Here is a 15747-nt window from a genome sequence, read left to right on the forward strand (position 1 = left end):
TCGGATTCATCAACGCTGACACGAGTTTGAAAGCGTGTGCCTTTTGATTCACACACATACACACGCACACATACAAAGACACAGACATATACACACACACACCCCTTGCACAATAACAATGTCACAAGCCATTAAAAACTGACACCACCACCTTAGCTAGCACTTAACAATTTGCCGCCCACAAAACGACTGACATCAACAACATACACTGCATGTTTACTCTGCTGGGATTTGGTTTGACCTTGTGGTTTAGTGATGTAGACTATATAATACATTACTACACGATTGCATCCTTTCTGTTGAATGAGGATTTGACAACAGGGTTTTGATCTTGGACCATCCAGAAATGCACAAAAACAGTGAAGGATGTGTTAAGACTTGAGTGTACAGGACAGTGGTTGTATGTCTGAACTCTGTGTCTCTCTCCGTCACTCAGCAATCTGTAAAGGCCTATTTCTCACATTCACCTGTCCTGCAGTTAAATAAAAAAAAAAACTTACATAATACGCACACACACACACACACACACACACACAAGGCCGTGTCATTTCTAAAGAACAGAGACACTAAGAACGAACACTCACTCGAGGGGCATCCGCGGGTTCCGTGTTCTGCGTGTCTCTCCTTCTCTGTTCCTGCATGATGATGTCTTTTAGATATTCATTCACCTTGTGAACGAGACAAAAACACAAACAGAAAACACATGACTTTCTTATACACACCTTTGTTATACACACCACATCTTTCATCATACAAAGCACACGCTTAACACCACAACCATGGTATTTATCCACGTAAGGTACGAGGACGCTGTTTGACAATGCGCCTTAACTTAAAACACGATAACCATTTTAAACTGGGTCACTTCACATTAGTTGTGACCAATTCACTCGATTTTGAATTAGAATTAATAAATGAATTTCCCAGTAGTACTGTTTTCACCTTGAATCCCTTAGTTTCATACGGAGTACAAAAAAAAGGCTCAGTGTTTTTTGAATGAATGCTCACAGGAGTTCAGTCAAGAGTTTGTGTGTGTTTCTGCACCATTCTTTCCTCCACTTGAATGGGACTGTGTGTGAGATGAAAGGATTGACCTAACGGGGAGGATTTAAAGAAAAAAAGCTATCTCTTAAGTGTTTGTCGAATCTCAGTGGAGTAAGAATCTGTAACATCTTTGTCTCTGAGTCTTTTGTGGTTTAACCTTTAGGATAAGAGTGCTCGACTGTCGAAAGTGGATTTTGCCTTGGCTTTGGCTACTCATACGCTTATATAACTTCCACAGGAATGTAATCAAGAGTTCAAAAAAAAAAAAACCCCAGAGGAAAAAAAAACATACAGTCAAACACATTTTCTATAGTGCTCTCACAATCTCCATAAAAACCTATGTATATAGGAGTCATGTACTCTTAAGAATAAGGATATCAGTAGGAATATAAAGCATTAGTTAGCAAGTTTGAAGTGAACTTTTCTTTACTGCAAAGGAATGTAAACAAACCCAGCCCTCACTGAACAATGCTACTGAACACTCTGTGCGTACTGAGCAGCACTGCGCACAAGAATACACTGAACATACATAACGTGACCAACAAAATGAACATACAGAGTGCCAGTGAAACGTTTGGACCCACTTTCACACATTCACTTGAATGGGAAAGGGTGTCCAAACTTTTGACTGGTACTGTATAGATAAAATAGGCATAGCTTTCACACAGGGACTGTGACATGAACATATTTCGATTAAACGTGTTATTAATGCATGAAACTCAGTAGAAGACAACATGTTCCATTAAGTCTTAAACTGTTTAATTTATAAGAACATTCTAGAAGACCTTGTTCATCCAGGTGGTGATGGCATCCTCCGTGTCGCAGGGGACGTCTTCGTCAGGGTAGAGGGTGGAGTACTGCCTCACACACGCCACCACTTTCTCCACGCTCACGGTCTCCACCGTATAGGCCATCATCAGCGTGTCAATCATTGCTAAGTGAGCGCTCTGAAACATAAAAAAAAAAAAAAAAAAAAACTCAACCAAAAACACTTCAGCCTCAGACATCTGATTGGTTTGCGATGTAACCAAGGAGACCCCCCCTCCTCAAAAACCACCCCACCCAGCCCAATCACTGACTTTTTCTTCTTGTGTAATCCGACTGACATCTTTCCATCAGTGTCTATCACATGCTGACCCCCCCCCCCCCCTCCCCAGTGGCTGTTGCCCTGGAAACAGCTGCGTTTGTCCCCTGTTGCTCAACCCAATTAGAAGAGTCTTAACACAGATTTGAGCGACTGGGTCTTTGTGGATCCTGCTGCTAGAGCTACTGGCCCTCCCTGACATTACCTCATTTCCAACTCGTACATACAGCTGAGGACTAAAAAGACAAAGATGTCTGAAAGAAAAAAGACATCTGCATTTATGTTTAATTAAACTTTCTATACATTTTAGAATTAATGAGAAATGAATTGCTTTTGAATCGTAAAACTGTAATTACTTTGACTTATTAGTTTTGAAAAAGCAAACAAACATAAATTGATCGACAAAAAAAATTCTCTTTAAGCTGCTGCAAAGCCTTCCTCATATGAAGATAATAAAATCTAAAATCTGACAACATTTAAGAAATGGCCTCCTATTAAAGATCAATTCCTAAGACAGCTTGAAGAATACGAATTTAGAAATTTACGGCTACCCCTGAAATATAAGGTAAGGTTTTGATTTTGTCCGAAAGGCCGAGTCAACAGCTGTGGAAGTAATTCATATTCATATTTCCAGTACGACACGGAAAATTGTTCTCTGAGATGTAGGCAAGGGCTGAAAACGTAAACAATTCTATCTCCTTGTTTATATGAGTTCACATAAATCTCTCCAGCCCCTGAATGTCATTCACGGGTTTTAAAGAAAATTCAGTTGTTAAATATTTACATCATGTTACATCAGATTTATCTGAGCACTCAAAGTTGTGTTCTGCAGGCTACGCTAACATCCTTTATTACTCCTAATGTAATTTTCTGCTCGCTGACTGATTCAGTGCAGAGTAAACTGAACACATTTTACAGCCAAACAAAAGCTCAAATATGAAATATGAACAAAAGTAACAACCTATGTTAATGAGGTAACTCTTTCTTGAAGGCCTGGATGCATGTAGTTTTTCCCCTTCATTTTGTTAGCTCAGAATATGGTGAAAACGCACACAGAAGCATCAGCATTATGGAACACCACAGTCAGACTTCATACCTCATACACTGGGCCAAAAAACCCCCCAAAGTTTAATGAAGTCTTAATTACCACTGACCTTATCATGATGAAATAAACAACACAAGAACCCACTGTCCCTCCTGCTAACGCTAACCAAGACGTTAGCTTCTCAAGCGCCTCTGCGGCAGAAGCGTTGACCATCGCAGCAGTGCGAAACGCCGTATAATTAAACCATCTCGATGACCTGCCAGAACAGCACCCAAATACTCCCACTGGGGCCGTTCATCCTGAAAGCATTTAATAACATCCCGTGTTTGCACTTGACGTTGCCCTCAATTTATCCATTCCAGGCAACAACACATTACTCCTCCACAGATAACCGTCATTACTTCTGGGGTACACCACAATGAATAATAAAAAGAGAACTTCCTCTCTCCTACCACAAATGAAACTCATGGAGACATGGATGGAACCTTTTTAAAGGCCAGTGGAAATGGAAAAGTGGAGAGAGAGAGAGAGAGAGAGAAAGAGAAAGGGAGAAAGAGAGAAAGAGAGAGAAAGAAAAAGAAAGGGAGGGAGAGAGAGAGAGACAGAGAGAGAGAGAGAGAGAGAGAGAGAAAGAGAAAGAGAGAAAAGGAGAGAGAGAGAGAGAGAGAGGTAAGGAATGTATTGATTCCATTTCTGTGTGGATGAAGTGATAGCCACAGATTTGCTTTCTTTTGAGAGCGTCTGTTGTGGTATAGAGTTGCTAAATGGGGAAATACCACAGTGTGATATGAGCTGACTCACTAATCTAGTACATGTGGGATCCAGCACCAGAGCGTATTGCTTATTTCTCAGTGTAACCAAAGACCAACATTAACACATTACTGTTGTTACTCAAGAGCACTTCAGCTCCATTATTGACTGAAACACTCCTCTGGAAACAAAACCACACACATACATACACACACACACACACACACACACACACACACCACACACACACACCCAAAAACCAAACCAAAACAAAACAAAAAAAAACACCTCAACAGCTTGAAGGAGCGATTATTTGAAGAAAACACTTTTAACTAGGGTGTTTTAGAGTAAATCAAAGTGTACCTGTGTACCTACAAATCGTTTAGCCGCGTGTACAGGCTATATTTGCAACATGTATAATTTTCAGTTCCTTACAGAGCATCAAGTGAAATTGCAACAACATTTTCCAATGCACAGGCAAGAATAATCAAATTTGCAGTAGCATGGATATCATAAGACTAAACTGAAAGGGGGTGATATTTTTTGTTTTTATGACGACTTACATACATCTTTGAACAAAACAGTTTTTTTTTGTTTGTTTGTTTGTTTTCTTTTGTCTATGGCACCACACTCCAGAGGCAGTTGCACAGAATAAAAGGGCTCAGACATGCTAACCAAATTTGTTTCTGTAGACGACAGTTATGAGCAGTTATCACATTCCATCCATCACGGATGAGGACTGTGAACCTTGGCATCAGCTCCTCTGTCACGTCTCCCTCATCTGGGGCCGGAAAGAGACAAAGGAAAGACAGAGGACCTGTGGCAAGACGGAGAGAGAGAGAGAGAGAGGGAGAGAGAGAGAGAGAGAGAGAGAGAGAGAGAGAGGGAGAGAGAGAGAGAGAGAGAGAGAGAGAGAGGGAGAGAGAGAGGGAGGGAGAGAGGGAGAGAGAGAGGTAGAGAGAGGGAGAGAGAGAGAGAAAGAGAGAGGGAGGGAGAGAGGGAGAGAGAGAGAGGGAGAGAGAGAGGGGGGGAGAGAGAGAGAGGGAGAGCGTGGAGCAGTGTGCCCTGACTACCCTGCGGAGTCAGCACATCCTCTCACTTCACTGGGCTCGACTCCTCATCTGATTTTCCTCCTAAACGAGCAAGAACATTCTAGTATGTCTGTAAAATATGGAAAAAAGAAAAAAGAAAAAAAAAAGAAAACCTCCGGTTCTATCATGGCTAGGTTTCTTCCCATTTTAAGATGATTAAAAACATAAATCAAATATTGATTTAACATTTTAGAGTCTAGACAGTTTTTAATGGCCCGTGTGTCTTTTATTGTCAGTGTTCCAGTCGCTGATGTGTATTTTATCTTCATGGAAGGCTTTTTCTTTCTTTTTTTTTACAAAAAAACCCCAAAAAAAAACAGGAATACTCCCTCCTGCAGTGATGTTTGTCTGCTATGAGTTTCAACAGGTATCCACTCAGTCTAGCTTGAACACATTTGACAGGTTTCAGTAGAAGCAGTTTTAGGACATCTCAACATCAGGTTTTAGGAAGTGAAAAGGTTTCCAGGCATCTCAGCGTTTGAGCAATGCTGAGTTAGCCAGGCTTGGCCTCACGCTCGAACGAGCAAACTGCAAATGACTTGAACAAGCGTAAAGTCTTCCCTTATCCTGCGAGAAAATTTCATTTCACTTGAAATAACGTCGTTTCGGGCTAAGGTACGAGCTAACACACAATCACGGCGTTGCAACACAACGTGACACTTAAGATCTATTATCCAAATCAGATCGTTTCCATCCGTTTGTCCAAAAAGCTGCTTTGTAATCATTTTCTCATATCTTTTTTCTTTTTTGTTAAAGATTAATGTTGTATAACATTCCACTGATGCTCACCTCACACTATCCAGGATGGACACAGAAATGCACTCAGTGCTGAATCCATATGAATTCATCATTCATTCTCCTCACATCTCGGATCCCTAAAAAAAGGACACGGCAGATGTGCTGCATGGAGAGATATTTAGACGTCTTTGTGCAAAAAAAAAAAAAGTTTCTAAAATGCTGAGTCCTTCTGAATAAATGGAAAAAGAAGATATATTACATAATAGTTACATACTGCTCTTTACCATACCGCGGCAGAATTGGCATTGCAAAAACCACCAGGGATGGACAGGAAAATTAACAAACAAACAAACAAATAAAACTAACGCCCACTCTAACAACCTTTTGTCTACTGGTATGGACAATCTGACCTGAACAATGGGGGGGGGGGGAAATCATCAATCAACACTCATTTCTAATGTTTATACGATAAGAGATGATTATGCCACCGATGACATAATGCATGAATATACTATTTAAATGATCATCCATACAGAGACTGTCCAATAATCAATGCAAAACTACATATCTGGGAATCAGACCATTTAGCTTTTCACTCTAAACGGCAATCATTTCCTTTCTGTCAATCATTCTTAATGTTTGCAAACAACTGCAGTTGGCAGAAGTAACAGATTAGCAGCCCCCATCTGTGAATACAACAGGTTTTCCGTGGTTAAGTGCGGCAGACGTGAAGAAAAAAAAAAGACAATTCATTAGACAAGATTGCGGAGGTATGACGCCGCACCTCTTAGACCTCGACATTATCTGAGTAATACGATTAACCGAGCAAACAGGCATGACTCAGATACAAAAAAAAAATCCTCCGCTTCCATTTCTTTATGTTAAGATATAATTCTGTCCCTGACGTTCGCTCGCTGAAAAACGGCGAGGTAGCATCGGGGCTAATAATCCGACAAAATTCTATGGGTTCACGAGGCGCAGGTTACGTCGGTCTTTCACGATAAAGCATTTAACATTATAATGATGATCTGGGTTTAGCTGGAATAGGCTCTTTGTGGCTTGAGCCGTCCCACAAAAAAAAGATACAAGCCGTCATCTCTCCCTGCGCCAATCCATATTAGACCATTTTTTCTATATTTTACAATGGAGATCAAAAACGGAGCGATTTGTAGGTGCAGCTTAAGCAAACAGAACTAGATTAAAAAAAAAAAAAAAAAGTCGCTGCAGCTCCAAGTCTTCTATAGAGATTTGGAGAGCTCCCTCCAGTGAGAGATGGCAGGCTTTGAGTAAACAGGTTTTTGTTTGTTCAGAGTCTGAACACACTTTGGCATTTAAAGAATGGCTCCTCTTCCATTCCTGGTCACCCTGCCAAGTGCCTCATTCCCTGAGGCATCCACAATAAGCCAATACCACTAAAAGCATGCCCCCCCCCCCCGACCCACGGGTTAGCCCACTTCTCACAAGGCTTCCTGTTTCTCTTCCAATGATATAACCCCACTTCAATTCCAACGATATTGCATTTTGTTCATGTAAAATCACGAGAAATATGCTTTTTCATATCTGTAAGGAAAACATCGAGAGCGCCCATCCGACATTCTTGTCGTGCTGAAGTACATTCCACCTGTTCTGCTGCCAGTTCATCTGAGGATCTGTGAATGGATTCAAATAAGCAAAATTTGTGAGGAGCAGAGGTTTGCAGCGTACACTAATTGATTGGTGCCCTCTTAAGGTTGCCACGGTATGGACAGATCTGGAAACGAGGACGCCCGATTGAAGTCGGCGCCTCAGATATCTTCCCAAGGAGCGCAGCCGCCCCTCCCCACCATCGCCTATGCCCGCCCGCCCGCCCCCCTGCCTGCGCAGAACGTAACCATGACAACGGAACGGCCGGGAAGTGGGACGTCAGGCAGGGGTGTCTCACGACGGCTCCAGACACAAGCAATCATCCTCGTTTTATTCACAATACCGCACAAACGCTATCATTTTCAAAGCGGCGTGGAGAACTAGAAAAAAAAAAAAAGCTTCCACTCGTCCGTCTTTAGTGGATTAAACAGACGATTCTGTGAGGGCAACGCCAGGGACTGGAGAGATCCCAGCCTTCGTACTGAGGTACGAACTGAAAAGTGCCTGCTTAGCGGGCGCGCTGAGGTGGGTGCCAGGATAAACGCCCTTCGAGGAAGTAGGTCAATGTTTACACCACAGCACACTGTGTCTGTGACTGTGAATTATACATCAAGTTTCGTCTCCCGTGCACCAAATTCGACCCTCAAGTTCAAGTGCGGCAGCGAAACGACTTTGGAAACAAGCCGCAGACGTTGACCGACAAGCAGAGGTTTAATTAAGAGTGCTGTTAAAGTTGAAGATGATTTTCAAAAATCTCGAATCTGTAAACAGAGAAGTCACTTTTCTTTTGAGATTTGACTGACTAACAAAAAAGAGCTGTAGACACTGTTTCTAGCCACTAAATGGTATATAAGAGCACTAAAAAAAAAAATTAAAAAGAACATTAAGAACAAGAAAAAGAAGAAAGAAAATACTAAGTCTAAAAAAAGGTTCTACATTCCCAGTTCAGCAAAAACACTGCTCTCCTCTCAGGAGAGATGAGCTATAAACAGAAAGGGGAATTCTGTCATAAAAAAGCCTTCTTAACGAAGATCTGAACATCTGTGCAGAACTCACAGTGTACCAAGAGATCCTTTTTGTTTATCCTGGATTCACGTTTCCGTGTATTTGTGTGTGTGTGTGTGTGTGTGTGTGTGTTCTGTTAGAACCCTTTAAATCTGTGATGTAAAAAAAAAAAAGACCTCTATGAAAAGCCATCTTGACATCAGTTCAAGCTGAATCCTTCCTGTTTAAGAAAAAAAAAAAAAAAAAAAAAAAAAAAAAAAAAAAGACAGCAGAAACCATAAACCATAAATATGGCAAGACGATCGTGAAGAAGAAGCTGAACTGTTGCCATGGCGATGGACACAGGTTGGAGAGGAAGTGACACATGCTGGCAGAGCTAATGACCTATTTTTAACAGACATATTAAATATTAAAACATATTGGCGATGTGCAGTTCTGTGTTTTGTTTTTTTTTTAATATCACTTCAGTTATTTTCAGCAGGAGAATTTCCTCTGTCCTGATGCTGCAAAACATTTTACCCTCCCTGTTTTGTTTATTCCTAAATCATATCTCAAAACAGAATTTTGTTTTAGTGATTAGTAATAATTACAGTAATTTAATCAGTGTTTTAATGAGAACATGTTAACATATGTGGGATTTTTTTTCGAGCAGCTACATTTCTGCTAAATGTGATGCTTAAAAAAAAAAAAAAAAGTTGTTGCATCAAGCACTCTTTTCCCCCTCTCTATCCTGCCCATTTCATCACTGACTTACATAGCTCCTCATCACAGGCCATTACAGCCCTACACCGGAGCCTGAGGATGGTGCTTCATCAGGATGCCCACGCAGCGTTCCCTTTCACACCGCTATGTCGAACAATACCTTCATTAAATTCAGCTATCAACAGGTTTCAGCCCTTCGGTGTTCCTACCAGACAGACGTCCGTTGTGAATTATTCATAAGAACAAGCCATAAACATAACACATTCCCTCACACCACAGAGAGCCCTGGGAACTAAGGGGGAAAAAGCTCTGCCTAGATACTGTTCGGGGGGGGGGGGGGGGGGGGGGGTTCTACGTTTTTGACGACGTCCCGTGAAGGACACCGGCGAGCAGACAGATCCGCCGCGCAGCTCGTCGCTACGGTATGCCGTTACACTTCTCCGGAGAGTTCTGGAATGCGATGCCGTTCATTTGTATTCTCTTCACGCGCAAAGTGGACGAGAGCGACTTGAATGAGAGAGCCAGTCCGTTGGCTGCGTTCAGAGCTCTCTCAGATGCAGTTCTTCTTTTGTAACGTTCTTTTCTCAAAATTCATTCAAACTAAAAGAGGAACGCTTAAAAAGACCATCTCTCTCTCCGTCTCTCTCTCTCTCTCTTTCTGAGTGACATAGTTTGGCCCACTCCACACTCCGTAGCTGCTGGTAAATCCCCCAATCAAATCAATGATGGCTTTAGTCCAGTGATACATACAGTGTGTACTGAAATGAGCGTATTTTTAGACATGACACGGCACAGTGTCATACTGTGTAATATAGAATGTGGGTGGGTGGGCGGCAGCTGCAAATGAGGCTATGTTTCTTCAGGAGAACTGCTTCATCAGAGACTCAGGGAGAGGAGAAAGAAAAAGAGAGAGAGAAGAGAGAGAGAGAGAGAGAGAGAGAGAGAGAGAAAGAGAGAGAGAGGGAGAGAGAAAGAAAGAGAGAGAGAAGAGAGAGAGACAGAGAGAGAGAGAGAGAGAGAGAGAGAAGAGAGAGAGTGAAGAGAGAGAGACAGAGAGAGAGAGAGAGACAGGGAGGAAGTTTGACAGCCTCAGAGGTTGGAGCGTAAATGCAGCAGGCCGGGGCAGAGTGAGCCAAAAGACTGATAGCACTAAATTAATCCCTCACGGCATTTGAAAGCAATGCGGTCACGCTAATATGATAATACCACCGCTTGTCCGTGTTACGCGTGTCCACTAATATCCCGCGTTTGACATGTTTACAACTCCGTTTATGGGCATATCACAAATTACCCACAAATGTACACACTTCAAACCCCCTGTCCTATAACGGAGGTATTTAAAACACGGCCATGTCTGACATAGAGTTAAACATAAAAGAGCAGGACCTTTTGATACACTGCAGCCAAAAGCTTAACACCTTACACCCTTTTTCTCTTGGAGGAACATCAGCAGGTACAGAGAGTGGTGACAAGTGTTCCACATTTAGCCTCCACACATCCCTACTTGAAATAGGCTTTTTTTTTTTTTCCATGACACACAGCCTTGAATAAGCTTTCATCAACACCGTCACATTCTGGAAACATTCCTGACAGCTCCCTTGTTTTTTTTTTTTTTTGTTTTGTTTTGTTTTGTTTTTTTTGGGGGGGGGGGGCATTCTATCTGCCAATATTCTAGAACGATTCAGCTAAATGGCAGAATGTCATAAGACAGAAAATCTATAATCTGTAATTCTTATCTTTAACAACTAATAGCACATACAAGCAGGCAAAGAGAGTATTTGTGTTTGATAATTTATTATGAGAATATTTGACAACAATATTGTCAACACTCAGCACTCAGCAGTCAAAATTTTCTCCTCTGAAAATGTCGTAAGCAAGAGCTAACGTGGCTTTTATGAGTTGATTTGGAGCTCAGTTTCAGAACGGAGAGAAACGACCATTACTCACACTTCAGAGGGTTTAATTAAAAAAAACAATGGGGTGAATCAAGTGAATAATGTCTTTCTCTCTCTCTCTCTGCATCCCTCTCTCTCTCTCTCTCACCCTCTGTATCCCTCTCTCTCTGCCTCGCACAAACACCACATGTACACACACGTTCAAACACACACGCTCACACAGTATGACATAACTAGGATTACTCCTGTTCCAGCTCAGTACGAACACGCTAAAAGATACAGAGGAATTATTAAAAAACTAAAAAACCTAAACAAAAATTGAAAACAAGGCCATAGTTCCTGTGAGGAATATGACTATTACAATGTCTAGTTTATAAAGATGTAACACAGGCAGGCATTAGCAGTGTTCACCTGAGCTCTGTGAGGCAACACGTGATTTTCTGTGGTAAAAACGCTCGCTACCTAAAACACATGAACCAGGGTTTCAGAACACTATCATGTGTCAATCACTTACTCTAATCTATCGGAGACCGCCTCTTTATCTCATTAGGGGAGGGGCATTCAACCTGTATGGAAACTCGGATAGATACAGCATCCGAACGCTACACTTAAACTGTATGAAACATGTCAATAAACAAGTCAAACAAACTGCCCTGACTGTAATACAAAAAAGGCTCAATGCAGCTAAGGAATAATTACAAGAAATACAACAGAAATAAAAAGGTGAAACGTCAATGGATCACTAAGGATGAACGGTCCAGTAATCATTTAAGAAGAAGCCAGAAGCAGGGCGGATAACAACACAGTTGTTACATGTCAATATCAAGGGATTTATGCAGTTAAAACCACCTCATGAGCTGTGAGCCATAACGATGCTTTAATTCATTTATTAGTTTAGATTGAGGCAGCATTCACGCTGCTCCTGTAAAGACCTACCACCACAGAGAGAGAGAGAGAGAGAGAGAGAGGGAGAGAGAGAGAGAGAGAGAGAGAGAGAGAGAGAGAGAGAGGGAGAGAGAGAGAGAGAGAGAGAGAGAGAGAGAGGGAGAGAGGGAGAGAGAGAGAGAGAGAGAGAGAGAGAGAGGGAGAGAGAGAGCACAACAGGGAGAGAGGAGAGAATGAAAGCGAGAGAAAGAGAGAGATAAAGAAAGAAAGAAAGAAAGAAAGAAAGAAAGAAAGAAAGAAAGAAAGGTAAAACAGCAGAGAACGCTGCCGGTCGGTGAGGGGAGAAGTGCGGGTGTGTGTTTGTTCTCTCACCATCTGTATGGGTCTCTTTCTCAGGTCCCTCTCCGTGACGAGTCTCTCCTGGTCGGTGACGTATAGGCCTTTCTGGGCCAGGGCTTGGATCACGGCATCGTGGCCCACGAGCGGCTTGGCGGCGTCGCTCTTCAGGATCAGACTCCCGGCCCGACAGTACAGCTCGGCCGACAGCAGGAGGTTCACCACCGGGGGCTTCAAGTGCTCCTGCTCATACTGGTCTGTGTAGAATGGCTTCTTCAAGTCATCAGGTACGCTGTCTGCAGAGAGAGAGAGAGAGAAAAAAAGTCAGGGAGATAGAAAGGAAAAAGTCCTCTCGGCTATGGGAGCAGTAGGGGACAGGAAGAGAAGGTAAAAGCCTTTATGACTTTGACTGAAGTGTAGAGAGTAGTGTTCCTATTATTATTCTTAATTAATTACACAGAATAAAAAAACCCATCAAAACAGACACTCTGTGTTGCATTGTGCTCAGTGCTGTGTCTCTTGAAATTACATTGTTGAAAAGAGAGAGAGGGAGAGAGAGACAGAGTGGGAGAGAGAGAGAGAGAGAGAGAGAAAGGGAGAGAGGGAGAGAGAGAGAGAGAGAGGGGGGGGGGGCGCAAAACCTCCACTCTAATGCTCTGAATGCAAAACAATGAGGTCTCGTTATCTATTTGGAAAACCAACAAACATTTGTTTAAATACTGAACTTGCGTTTAGCACAAAGTTGTTAAAACACAGAGAATGTATCTGTCGGCGTGTCTTTGACTGCTGACGTCCTTCTGTCTACCATACTCAGTCCTCTTTATGACAGATCAATACTGTTAATCCCTCCGGACAATCCCATCGGCATAACAACCGTGTTCACAAAATCCCACCTTGAGCAGAACCACAGATTTTCTGAAGAAACCATGGTCTTAATACAAACAAGCACACAAAGAGAAAACTGACATCGTAGACATCTCCCATTTAGACACACGAACGATTGTTTCATAAATACAACTCATTATCTCGTCTCACTAATACAGGATAATACAGATCTGCGTCGGGACTTGACTTTAACACATCAAAGTGTCGATTCTGAGAGAAATGAGTGCCACCAACTTAAAGCACAAAAACACAACCCTCTTAGGCTGGACTCTCCAGGTTACCATGGAAACTATATGGGAAACCGAAAGATTCTGCTGCTCTGTGTGCACTGAGGAGCTCCTCACAAGCCATGCCAGAGAAAGGGAGAGAGAGAGAGAGAGAGAGAGAGAGAGAGAGAGAAAGAAAGAAAGAAAGGATTCAGGCTGTGAGTAAGAGAGAGCAGGAACAGCTTGACAGAATATCAGAGCTTTGGGTCAATTATTCAACAGCAGAGGGGATACTTAAGACACAATCCACAGAGACAGACATCCTTAAATGAACAGAATCCACCGAGACAGACAGCCTTACACGAACAGGAGCTGTCAGCTGTGTATTTTGGAGCGAATCTTTACCCTGTCCTAGAACTTATTGACAATAATGCTATATGCCAACGAGCAGCTGAAATGAATTTAAAGAATAGAACAAGGAAAATGAAGCTGGGGTCATTGTTCAAACTCATCTCTATGTCTGAAACAGCAATGGGGTTGAACAAAAAACAAATTTAGACGCGGAGTGGAGTATCTAAGTGGAGTATCTGCTTAGATCGTAAACAACATACATCTGAGCAGCATATCTGTGTAGGTAACGCACGGCTGGGTTCTCCAATACAAATTCAGATACACTCACAGCAACTTCCTATTCGTCATGAATGTATAAGTAGCAAACTAAAGAAGAAAATTCTATGGGTGGCATATCTGCAGGTTGCGTAACAATTAAAATACCTCACAAACAGCTAGGTGAACACGAGAGCTTCATGTGCAGGTGTCAGTCACGTTAACCGTGACGGTCCAACTTTACTTTTATTTTGCGCTAATTCAAAGTGAGGTAAATAGACAGTGAGCTACGGGCAACCGAATCTGTCCCTTGGACGTTTTCTGAGGATGTTTAGTATGGATGGTAACAGCTGAGTCTACATTTTAATGAGGGTGCGTAACGCCGCCCAGATGGTGGACGGCCTTCTCAGCCTCTCTGAGAGAATGGTGGGGAGAGAATCGCTCCCGATAAAAACACAAGAAACAAGGCAAATAAAAGAGAATAAGAGAAAAACAAAACTACACAAAAAATGTTCAAAAATTATGATTTTTCGTCAGCGTGTTTATATAAGATTTTGGTTAGAGGTTGTTTTCGTGCTAGCCGGTACAGAGGTGTGGGTGAGCTTTCTGAAAACAAAAGGAGAAATATTGTAGATCTTCACAGTTTGTAAATAGTTCCATTAGTTCGTAAATAGCCCCCCCCCCCCCCATAACATATGTGATGTATGATGAAAATCAGATGAGGTCAAATTAATTTGGAATTTGGCCATTTGAATAAAGGTCTCAGATGGAGTGTGTCTACTCTGAGTTTGGTCTTGCTCAAAGCATTTCAAGGTCTGTTAGCACAAACATACCAACACCATCTGTCTCCGAGATGACAAGATACATTTGCGTTTAACGCTCTTTTTCAGTCCAGCTCGATCAAACACGTCGAAAACGCTAAATCAATGTCCTGAGATCATCAGACAAATTGAAGCATCGTGTAAATCTCTCTTTGCTGTCTTACTTTGATTGCGCATCAAATCTGAGAGTTCCTCATTAGCTTTGGGCAACTGACAGATGGCAACTCATTTTTTTTCAGTTCACCTGTCAATACTGAAGGTACTTGTAGAAATAAGAGCTCTTTCCATCAACCTATGTAGTCGCAATTGCACTCTGTTGATACCTGAAATAAGGTGTGTTCACAACAGAGCATAGCTACGATGTAACATAGTGTAGCACTATTAAATGCATTAGTTGAAACTGTATCAGAGTGACTCACACACCGTGGTGGGTGTTCTCGTTCGGGAGTAGTGACTTAAAACAGGCCCCATCCTGAACGTTGGTAGTCTATCACACCTCGCACTTCAAAGCTTTCACTCTTTCTCCAGTGCACGACATACGTCTGTTAGTGTTGTGCAAATGGCACATCACATGTCTGAATTAGATCAAGTTAATGAATATCAGCCACAGGTCAAGAAAATGTATTACACGTTTATAACATCGTGCATTCTGAGAACAATAGCGACTAAACTAAGGAATGGTTAAGAAGTGGGTACTGCTAGTCATCTAGCCCTTGCACCAATGAATTGAGATAGACACACATTCGCACTAACAGCATCATCACACCCACCATTCTTCATGGGCTTGTGTTAAACAGGATAAAACTGACTACCTTTCTCGGCAGGCCCTTTTACGTATGAATAATATGAATCTCTATTTTTGACAAAACTAATGTCACAAATTTGTAGCCTAATGTTTAAACCTTTTACTAGCTATCAGTTAATAAAACTGGGCTAAAAGACAGACGATTGCAAACTAACTATAGAATATATTTCATGTTTCTGTTACAAATTACAAAAAAAAAACTGTTACAAATTCTGCTACAATAAAA

At 41.8% G+C, this 15747-nt stretch overlaps 1 protein-coding gene across 1 annotated transcript in view; it reads right to left on the reverse strand.

The window, feature by feature from the left end:
- Positions 1-15747, reverse strand: part of camsap2a (calmodulin regulated spectrin-associated protein family, member 2a) — a 32597-nt gene that overhangs the window by 16623 nt on the left and 227 nt on the right. Inside the window, exons 2-4 of the mRNA XM_030784152.1 lie at positions 12235-12494; positions 1830-1991; positions 585-668 (exon numbers count right to left, since the gene is read on the reverse strand). Coding sequence (XP_030640012.1) covers positions 585-668; positions 1830-1991; positions 12235-12494 — 506 coding nt within the window. The remainder of the gene's footprint in view (positions 1-584; positions 669-1829; positions 1992-12234; positions 12495-15747) is intronic.

Source organism: Chanos chanos, chromosome 9 (assembly GCF_902362185.1).
Source record: "Chanos chanos chromosome 9, fChaCha1.1, whole genome shotgun sequence".
Taxonomy (NCBI): Eukaryota; Metazoa; Chordata; class Actinopteri; order Gonorynchiformes; family Chanidae; genus Chanos; species Chanos chanos.